This window comes from Leishmania braziliensis, chromosome 9 (assembly GCF_000002845.2).
Source record: "Leishmania braziliensis MHOM/BR/75/M2904 complete genome, chromosome 9".
Taxonomy (NCBI): domain Eukaryota; phylum Euglenozoa; class Kinetoplastea; order Trypanosomatida; family Trypanosomatidae; genus Leishmania; species Leishmania braziliensis.
The window spans coordinates 414,893-425,197 of record NC_009301.2 but is presented as its reverse complement, the minus strand read 5'-3'; the positions used below and the strand labels follow the sequence as shown (position 1 = coordinate 425,197).

Genomic DNA, 10,305 nt, shown 5'->3' with positions numbered 1-10,305 from the left:
GTAGGGGAAGGGGAAAAGAATAAGAAGAGGGAGAAAAGGAAGAAGGAAAGGAAAAAGGAAGGGAAGGAGGAAAATAATGAAATAAGAATAAAGGAACGAAGAGGACAAAAAGGGCCGTGACAGGGAGAAGGGAATGCAAAAAACTGGGCGAGAAAGATTCTTAGTCAGCTTAACCGGCGTAGTCGGAAGAAACTCCTTCGGCACGGAAGTTGCGCACCGTGAACAGGACCCCTTGCAACCTCTTCCAGCTCTTTGCAGAGCTCACCATGTTCTCCTCCCGCATCAGTTCAGGTGCGGAGAGGCTCTCCTTCGCCACGTGCCTCGAAATCTCGTCCCCAAACACGCTGCTCAGGCAGGCAGCTTTCCCAGCAAAAAAGTTTGTGTCCAGCTCCTCCGCGGTGTAGCCGGCGTCGGCGGCGCTTATCATCTCGGCAAAGTTCACATTCATTACTACATGCAGGGCAGCCTTGGTGATCGGCGCCACGAGCCGAGCTGCCGTGAGAACGTCTGCAGTGCTGAAGCTGGTATCCATGGCAACGATGCGGCCATTGGTGATGAGGGGGAAAGGGGGGAGTAATCGTCGCAGGGGAGAACACCGCCACGTCTCGTTCTCCACCCCTCCCCATTGCGGCCGCAAGTTCAACTGTCACCTGCGAAAGGCGTTCATGGCGCCGCCGTCGCACCTTCCTGCCTGCCTTCTCTCCCACCCATCCACCCACCTCCCTTATCCCGATTGCCATAGTCCTCACTAGAGAAGGAACGAGTGACATAGAGGCGGGAGGCGTATCCACCGATACGCACCCTTCACCATTGTAACCCGCTATCACCATCGCCCATTCCAAACAAGGGCAAAGGAAATGAAGATGAGGGACGCAGTGAACAGCGAACGCTTTAGACTGGGGGGTGAGAGAGTGCTGAAGCACTCCTCTCTCCTCATTGGCGGTGACATCGCCGCCTCATTCCCCCTCCCCCACGAATGGTTGATGGCTTTCACTCTACTGCACATACCCATGAACACACGCATACGCATACGCCTCAATATACACACATGTACGCATGTTGAGGCGTATGCGGTGGTACTCCCAGAGTGCATGTGTCGGGCATTGATCTCTCTCCCTCTCCCTCTCTCTCCATCGTCGATGGCCAAAAAATCGGGAGAAGTCGAAAGAGAAGAGGGGCAGCAGCCTCGAGAATGTCTTGCGAAATGAGCACTGAAGCCCTGCAAGGTAAGTAGAGGAGGGCGAATATGTTCGTGTGGAACCAACACACTCACAGAGAGAGAGAGAGACAGAGACGCCCGCCGATATATACACACTGGCGCGTGCAAGGATACCTACACGCACACCACTTTCTTTTACTGACCACGAAAACAAAACCCCCCCCCCCACAATGGCCACGGCAGCGCCGACGGAAAGGCATCACAAGGCAAGCTGGACGGGAAAGTGGAAAGGGGGAGGGGGAGAGAGGATATGTGTTACATTTGAATACTGAGCTTTACGTGACAGGTCACAAGGTCGTGCCTCTGCGTCTCTCTCTCTCTCTCTCTCGCACACGTGCATTCCCTGCTTGCTGATGTCATTATCCGCGTGATCGGGCATCCCCGTTTCGTACGTGCGCACGTTGACTTGTAATGCGTCCATGCGTCTGGGTAGGTGCTGGTGAACGCACTTTCCCTCCTCACCGCCTGTCTCTTTGGCATGCACCTTTTCAATGCCCTTCACAGAGCTAATCCCAGCCTCTTCTCCTTTCTGTTGTTTACTCCTATCGTGCGTGTTTCGGTGTTGCCTCGCTGCTGCTCTTGTACATATGCCGCCTTTGCCTCCTCACCCACCCACTCACCCACCCGCACCACAGAGCGAGAGAGAGAGTTGCTAAGACAAGTGAAGCACGAGTAGCTCCGCACCCATCATCAGCACTGGCGTTTCACACAGCTTAGGACTGTGCTGCCAATGGTAAAGAAGCACCTTGACGCGTGCGAGTGTCTCTTTCTGTCTCTGTGCAGCTCTTCCACGCATTCCCCCTCTCCCCTAACAATCTCTGCAGTGCGTGCTGCCGCATCTCTTTTGCTTGATACGTCGCTCCTTGCACACACACACACACGTCCACTTTCACATTCCTCACCGTCGCTACGGGATTTTTCCTTTCTCCCTCTCACCTCCCTTCCCCCTCCCCTCCCCTCCCCCGCGCTGCGCTGGGCGGCGCGGACGAGATAACGCGCTGGTTTCGTGTGCTGCACAACAGTGCGGGAAGGCATTCAGCTACTTCTATAGGCAGCGTGTCTGTGTGTGCGGGGGGCGACGACACTGCCACTTTCATCCATCACCAGTCGTTGCACTGCTCGCTTACCTCGCCTCCGATCCGCGAAAGCGATGCTGCACCCACCTTGCACCCCTCCCTGTCGTCATTTCCTCCTGTCTGAATGGTCTCCTCCTCTCTTGCCACGCGCGCTCTCGATCCCACCACGCGAAAAAAAACACGTGGGTGTGTGCCTCTGCTGACTGATCTGCGCATAGTTCATTCAGCTTGCCATCATCCTTCGCTCCTTTGTGTGTGTGTGTGTGCGTGCGTGTGCGTGGCCGCTACGACCTCTTCGCTGTACGTAGCAGGAGCACCTTCTCTTCCACAGACACACACACACACCCTCTACCCCCCTCCTCCCCACACACACACACACATTCTCTCGAGTCATTGCCATGGCCGAGGAGGATATTGCGGACTTCACCCTCGATGACGAGAACGTCATCGACACGGACCAGGGACTCGCCAAGCAGGACTTGAGCAAGATCAACCTCGATGAGCTCAACGTCGACACCTTCGAGGTCATGTCGCGCCAGGCCACCATCAACGTCGGCACCATCGGCCACGTCGCGCACGGCAAGTCCACCGTTGTCAAGGCGCTCAGCGGTGTCAAGACGCAGAAGTTCCACCGCGAGGCCGTCATGAACATCACCATCCACCTTGGCTACGCCAACGCCAAGGTGTACCAGTGCGAGACCTGCCCGCGCCCCACGTGCTACCAGGCCTACCCGTCCTCGCAGCCGGACAGCACGCCGTGCCCCAACTGCGGGAAGACCATGACGCTGAAGCGCCACTTCTCCTTTGTCGACTGCCCCGGCCACGACGTGCTGATGGCAACCATGCTGAACGGCGCCGCCATCATGGACGCCGCCCTGCTGCTCATCGCCGCCAACGAGTCCTTCCCGCAGCCGCAGACGCTGGAGCACTTAAAGGCTGTGGAAATCATGAAGCTGCGCCACCTCGTTGTGTTGCAGAACAAGATTGACCTTGTGGGCGAGGTAAAGGCGCACGATCAGTACCGCCAGGTCCGCGCCTACTTGGACAACATCGCGTTGAATGTGCCGATCGTGCCGATTTCGGCGCAGCTGAAGCGCAACGTGGATTATCTACTAGAGTATCTCCTCCACATCCCGATGCCGGTGCGCCAGCTAAAGGCGCCGGTGCGCATGACGGTCGTGCGCTCCTTTGACATCAACAAGCCGGGTGAGGGCGACATTGAGCGCCTTAAAGGCGGCGTGGCTGGTGGCACTGTCACGCAGGGTGTCATCAAAGTGGGGCAGGTGGTGGAGATCCGTCCTGGCTTGGTGCGCTCACGGAGCACCAACGAACAAGGCGGCCGCTTCACCTACAGTCCGCTGAAGACACGCACGGTTACTCTCAAGGCGGAGAATAACGTGCTACAGTACGCCATCCCTGGTGGACTCATCGCCGTCGGCACGACGCTCGATCCGACCCTAACGCGACAGGACAAGATGGTGGGTAATATGCTGGGCGAAGAAGGCACGCTGCCGGAGGTGTACTGCGAGATCGAGGTGCAATACTATCTCTTCTCCGAGATGGTCGGTGCCAAGTCAAAGGATGGCAAGTCAACAGCGAAACGCGTCCAGAAGCTAAACGTTCTGGAGTCCCTGCAGATCAACGTAGGCACCCTCACGGCTGGGTCCACGGTGCTCAATATCACCCAGGACCCCGAAATTGCGAAGCTGGAGCTGGTGACACCGGTGTGCTGCTCTACAGGTGAACAGGTAGCGATCTCGCGTATGGTGGACAAGACGTTCCGACTGATCGGCTGGGGAACGATCCGCCGTGGCGTGCCGATGAAGCAGAGCAGCTAAGACGTGTGGAGCTGGAGCTGCGTGCTTGGCGGGGGGGATGTGGGGGGAGGGGGGGGGTCAAGTGCACCGGTACTGTTTTGGCGTTCGGGTCGCAACGGAGCGAGCGAAGCGGTCAAGAAGAGGGCGACCAGAATGAGTGGAGTCGCCCGCCTGAAGACCGAAGACGCGAAGAAGGGGAAAGAGGCAAAACAACCGACCCCAGCAGCATAGAAGGAAGGGGGAGAAGAGAGGAAGCGAGGTCACACGCATGCATACCCACAGAGATACGTATAGACCCATGCCTCCCGTGTTGAACGTAAGCAAAAGGCTCGAGACGGTCTGCGCCCCCTCTCCCCCACACCGTCTACAGCGCATCCCCCGTAACAACAATACTGCGGCCTCTGTGATTGAGGGAGGGAGGCGAGCAAGAAGCAAAGAGGCGGAAAAGGAAGCACACAACTTAAACTAATCAAGTTGGCTTGCACGTTAGACATGGCTATGTGAGTGTGTGAGTGTTGCATTCGTGTCTGTCGAGAGTTGTTGAAGCAGCTTCTGAGAGTAACATGGGTTGCCGCCTGTTTTATCTTCAGCATACACGAGAAGGGGGAAGGGATGCAGAGCAACTGGCGCAGCCGTAGGCTGTGCTGAAGATAATGCAAAGTAAACCTATAGGTAGGGCGAAGCTGAGAATAAAAGAAGAAAAGTACGTGAGTGAAAAACGGCGCGGCAGGCAAGCGTGCGTGTGCAATCCCTCCCCCTGACCCCCCCCCCTCCCCTCCCTTCTGTCTCTCGAGCTCTTTGAGTTGTGTATTGAGTCAGTCTGTTGTTGCTGTTCGTCGAATCTGCGGGTGTGTGGCTGGGGGGGTACGTTAGGCGGGTGGGTGTATTGTTGAATTTTTTTTGTAAGAGGAAATGGCGGGTTAATCAAAGCCTTAATAGCAGTCTTCAAAAGCAAAGCAACACAGAGGGAACACAAGACGGGGGGGAAGCGCGTGCATGTGTGGGGGTGTGGACCTCCAGCCCAGGACATGGGCCCTTGCAGCCCCCTCCTTTGCCTAGCGCCATACACATGGGACATGACCTGTTGTCAGGTACAGCGCGCACACGCACGCACGCACGGGTGCACAGCATCGTGAATCATCCTACTTCCTTTCCCTCCCTCCCTCCCCCCTCTTCTCCTCCTAAGCCGCAATCTCTCCTTGATCTCTCTCACCTCTCGTACTCCTTTGGGTTAGCACACATACGCGTGATAGGGGGGTCGAAGGCTCCAACACCCAGCCAAGCCGCCCTCCCCTCCCACACACACACACACACACACACACACACACACACACACACGCACTCCTCGTCGTCATTTCAGCTCTGCTATCGCTTTCTTGGGCAGCACTGTAAGCTGACGAGTGGCGCGGATCACACAAGGAGCGTACAGTCCGACACATGGCGCGCGTGCAGCTTACGAATAAACAATCGTCGTAAATAACTCTCACTTTTCGCTTCTTGGTGTTGTTCGTGTGTGGGGGTGTGTGTGTGTGGTGCTCGCTGGCAGGTCTTAACGGTACTGGCAGCCACGCCCACCAACAATGTTTTCCTCATACATCCTATACGACACAGTGGCCATCGAGGCCGTGTACTTCCCTCGTCACTTCTCTAACGAATGCACTGGTAGTAGTGGTGCAGCCATGACGGCCACGACTTGTGGTACCTCGTCGGCTGCAACGGCGACAGCCGCGGCCAGCAGGAACGAGGACGATGAGGTCTACTCGCTAACCTTGCGCGACATTCTGCTTCACCGCCTCACAGAGCGGTACGTTGGCCGTGTCATCCCCTCTCGTGGTCTGTGCGTGGCTATCACAGAGGTAATGGAGTACTCTGCCAGCTCTGTGCGTGGCGCGGCAGCATCGGCGTGGCTTACTGCTACCTTTGGTGTTTGCGTGTTCGCGCCGACCCCCGGAACGCGGCTCAAGGCCCGCATTGCTTATCAGGCAGCCGCTGGGGTGTACTTGACGATTGACCTATTTGTGGCCATTCCATTCCTGGTACCGGCGGAATCGTTGGTGCCTGGCTCATGCTTCAGTGCCGCACAAGGATTCTGGTACCTCCCGCTGGACACAGTGGATCAAGAGGGCGGTACGCACGGTGCAGAGCTCAACGCAGAGCAGGCCATGGCAGCGGTAACAGTAGGCAGTGCGAAGGCTGGCAATGGATATGGCAGTGGCCCATTGGCATCCAGCATGTTCTCATCTCCGACGCCCGCTGCTGCAGCACCGTACAACGCCTACATGGTCGGCGCTGAGGTGATTGTGAAGGTGGAGTCGTGCACCGTACAATCGGAAGACGTTTTATCAGCAGCCGAGGAGGCCGACGGCGTCGGTGGGGACGGCACCATTCATATCATGGAGCTGCGCGGCAGCTTCGTCGGCGATGCTCTGGGCCCCATGTCATGGTTCGAAAAGGGCGACGGCGCGTGAGCGAGGGAATCGGGGGTGGACCATGTGGTACGGCGTGGGTTAGGGAGGGAGGGAGGGAGGGGGTGGCCGAGTCCCTCCTTTGGTGTCGTTGCTATTTACGAAGAAGGCGGCAGATGCACCTGCAGGCATCCCCGTCAATGTGTGGTGCGCGCGCGGTGTCTCTCTTTCTGCAGCCCACGCCACCCGTGCGGGAATGCCGAGGTCACCTCGTTTCTTCACACACACACACACACAACGTCCACGAATGTGTGGCGCTCAGCAAAAACGAGCAGACGCACACGGTGTTCACCAAAAAATACAAAGGAGAGGAGAAAGAGTCCTCCGGTGGCATGTTGACCGTGTCACTCATCTCGTAGGCTGCAGTGGCATCAGAGGTGCACTATTTCTTCCCTCATTGCTCTCCTCTTACAGAGGAGTAATGCTGAGTGCCAGCCCCACGAGTGAGGGGGTGGTGGAGAAAAAAGAAGGAGGGACTGGCACAGTAGACGCGGTAGCAAGGCCATACCCTCTGCATTACCTCTCCATGTAGCTCCTGCTCTGCAGACAGTGTAGAGCTTCCTTTCCGGTGTACACACATACACACGTGTGCATACGGGCGTGTATTTGTGCATCTCTCTCCCTCCCTCTTTACGCCTTCATGCGTGCCCACGCGCACGCACGCACACACACACACACTCCCGCTCAACTTCAACATAGAAGCACAACTAGCATTCCTACAGTACCACACCACCATCACCCATACACACAACACCCCCTCACGACTACAGTCTACACAAACGCCATACCAACTCCGATCTTTCTCTCTTTCCCCTGCTTCCCTTCCGTGCTTAGCGTTTACGAATTGCTTTGCTCCACACTACATCTCTTCTCTGCCCGTCTCTGCCTGTCTGGAGTTTCGTGTTCGCGGTTTCATCTATTGGTCAAGGCGCTTTGCTTCCTCCCCCTTCGCTTCGCAATTCTCTCTTGTCTCTTCTCTTCCGCATTCGCTCTTTTCCTCTCTCCCCCTCCCCCGCTCCCTCCCCCCTCCTGCCGCTGTGCGCGCTCAGCATTACACGCCACCCGTGATTTCAACGACGCACACACACTCACACACAATCTGCCTTGTGGGTCTGCGTGTAAGTGCCAATACATCCCCGCAGAGAGACAAGTCGCATGCGTGTGTGTGTGTGTGTGTGGGTGTGCCCATTCCCTTAGTGCCGTGATCAACGCTCGAGACGAAAGGGCGAAAATGGACGTGCATGCCCCCAACGTGATCATAAACCCAGAGAAGTTTGAGTTGGTGCTGCACGCCAACGAGGACTGCACCTTCGAGCTGACAAACGTCGGATATGAGGCGATCATCTACCGCGTTCGCACCACAGCGCCGCTGCGGTACTACCTGAAGCACTCGAAAGGGGTCGTGAAGGGTAACTCCTCGGCGAAGATCACCATATTTCTAAACCAAAAGACCTTTGCGGAGGGGCTCCCAGTCGGCGCTCGGTACACGAAGGACACCTTCCGCGTGGAGTGCGCCGTGCTGGGGGAACGAGATGTCATCGAGGCGCACGGGGCCAATCTGGCGAGCTTGATTCAGAAAAAGAAAGACGGTAATGCCGCATCGGTAGTGCAGAAGTACATCTCCTGCCGCGTGCTACTGGGCGGTGATAGCAAGGACCTGGCCACCGCGCCGGCAGCCGGTAAGGCTAGGGCGGCCGGCAGCGGTGGCGCGGCGGCCAGTGGCGATGCGGCTGGCCGTGGCGGTGGCGCCGCCGGTGCGGACAACGGCTCGTCTAGCCGGCGGAGCATGACGGTCGAGCAGATGGAGCAAAATACGCTCAATGAGAAGCGCCGCCGGAGCAACAGCAGCGGCAGCTGGGTGGCCGTGCGCGGCAACCAGACAACGTTCATTCGCATAGTGGTCGCGGCGGTCGCTGTGCTCTTGCTCGCAATGTGGATGATGCGCGGCGGCGTCGAGGATGATATGGAGGAAGTTATGGAGTAGAAGTCGCGTGTCGGTGATTGCGGAATGACAGAAGCTGCGGCAGGATGACAATGGACGGCAAAATGGCACGCAGCTGCCATGAGGGCCGCGTCTCTCTTTTTTTCACACCCCGGCTTCCTCCCTTTCGATCCACATCCGCGCGCGCGCGCGCCCGCTCGTTCTCGTAGCTGAGACACTCCCGCCGCGGTAGCACAGCTGACTCTGCCTCTCTGACACTCTTGACAAGCACGCAAACATAGGTATACGGGCACTGAGACTAGCAGAGACACACCAGCACGCACACCTGGGGGCGTCCCCCTCCTACGCCACAGCCGCGGAGGACACCAAGATGGGCGTCAAAGCCATGGCACTCCTTAGAGCATTTGTTTTTCCCACTTGTCTTCTCCCTCCCCCCCCCTTCCCCCAACCTTCCTCAGGACGTAGGGACACCTCAGTGCGCGGTATCCCAGCCTCCTGTGCACCCCTCCCCCCCCCCCACTCTGTGTGGGGGAGTCAAGCAGCCCTCCACCGCCACCCATAGCGTAGGGGGAGAGCAGGGCGATGTATCGCTACGGATGTCGGAGGTCAGGTCCTGCAGGGCATCACGTCGGTACGGCCTGCGACAGTGAACACACGTGCACCACCCATGTGATGAGCGAGGTGTCGGCGTGGCTCGGACGTGTCTCTCGCCCGGCCCTCGCCGCCCACTGGTGTGGGGAGCACTGAGCCACCTCGAGGGATGCACCAGGTGACGGCTGGCGTAATGAGAGGGGCGGGGAGGCGACCTGCGGAGCGGGGGTGGGTAAAGTTCGGGGCGGGGGGAGGTGCTCAGGTCACTGAGTGGGGCATTGCTGTAAGGCGGGTACCTACGGCTGCTTCGCACCACGCGGATGGGGCCTGTGTGGGAGTCCCGGGGGGAGGGGGGGCTCGAGCGGTGCCCGACTCGTCTTCTGCGGCAGAGAGCAGACGCGCTGTCGAGGGAGATGTATTAGCCCCTTCTCTGTCCTCTTCCATTCCCTTCATTTCACCCCCACTCCCACGTGTTTCTCTGCCTGGACGTCGTGCACTGTTGGAGACAGAAGAGGGGAACCTTTTACTTTCGCTGATGCCTCTTTCTTCGCCTCACGCACGGTCGAGAAGGTAACCGCGTGGCTGGTGGTGATGGAGCAATGTGAGAATGGAAGAGGAGGGAAGGGGCACTGACATGGTGATCTGCCATTAAGCTCGTTGTTTCTGCACCCTACTGCCGCTACGCCATGCCGCGCCACCCCTTCCCCATGTCCTCTCTCTCTCTCTCTCTCTTCGAACGTCTCTCTTGCGCTTCATATTCGTGCTCTTTCCTCATGTTGGTGTCTGTATGTATGTATGGGTGTGTGTGTGTGTGTGTGTGTGTTTCAGCTTGCTTGACGTCTAGGAATCTCCGCTCGTCATCCTGATGCAGTGAGCACGTCACACACTCCAACGCACGTCATCAAAGAAGTTTATTTCCCTTCGTGCACTTCTCTTGCGCTGTTGTTTGTTCACCCTCTTCTCCGGAGAGTGTAGGCGTGTGCGGGGACGGGGGGGGGGGGGCGGTCTCCTTCCCATTTGCTTCCTTGTCTTGGGCTCATTGACTCACTTCATGCGTTTGGCCATCCTCCCCGACTCGACAGGCCCGCTGTCTCGTCACGACCCCCTAAAGGCCAAATCGAACTTACCAGGTGAAGGCGGAGGCACTGGCATACACAACGCACATACACCACAGGGACGCACAGCGGGCGATGAA

At 57.8% G+C, this 10,305-nt stretch overlaps 3 protein-coding genes across 3 annotated transcripts; all 3 read left to right on the top strand.

The window, feature by feature from the left end:
• Window positions 1–2,693: 2,693 nt before the first annotated feature.
• On the top strand, window positions 2,694–4,133 carry LBRM_09_1130 (putative eukaryotic translation initiation factor 2 subunit; the record flags this gene model as incomplete). The annotated part of the gene is made up of 1 exon (XM_001562677.1): window positions 2,694–4,133. The coding sequence occupies one exon, from the start codon at window positions 2,694–2,696 to the stop codon at window positions 4,131–4,133; it is 1,440 nt and encodes a 479-aa protein (XP_001562727.1).
• A 1,559-nt stretch (window positions 4,134–5,692) lies between these two features.
• LBRM_09_1120 (putative DNA-directed RNA polymerase III subunit) lies at window positions 5,693–6,580 on the top strand (the record flags this gene model as incomplete). Its single annotated transcript, XM_001562676.2, has 1 exon — window positions 5,693–6,580. The coding sequence occupies one exon, from the start codon at window positions 5,693–5,695 to the stop codon at window positions 6,578–6,580; it is 888 nt and encodes a 295-aa protein (XP_001562726.1).
• A 1,228-nt stretch (window positions 6,581–7,808) lies between these two features.
• LBRM_09_1110 (conserved hypothetical protein) lies at window positions 7,809–8,561 on the top strand (the record flags this gene model as incomplete). The annotated part of the gene is made up of 1 exon (XM_001562675.1): window positions 7,809–8,561. One exon carries the CDS (start codon window positions 7,809–7,811, stop codon window positions 8,559–8,561), a length of 753 nt encoding a protein of 250 aa, XP_001562725.1.
• Window positions 8,562–10,305: the final 1,744 nt, after the last annotated feature.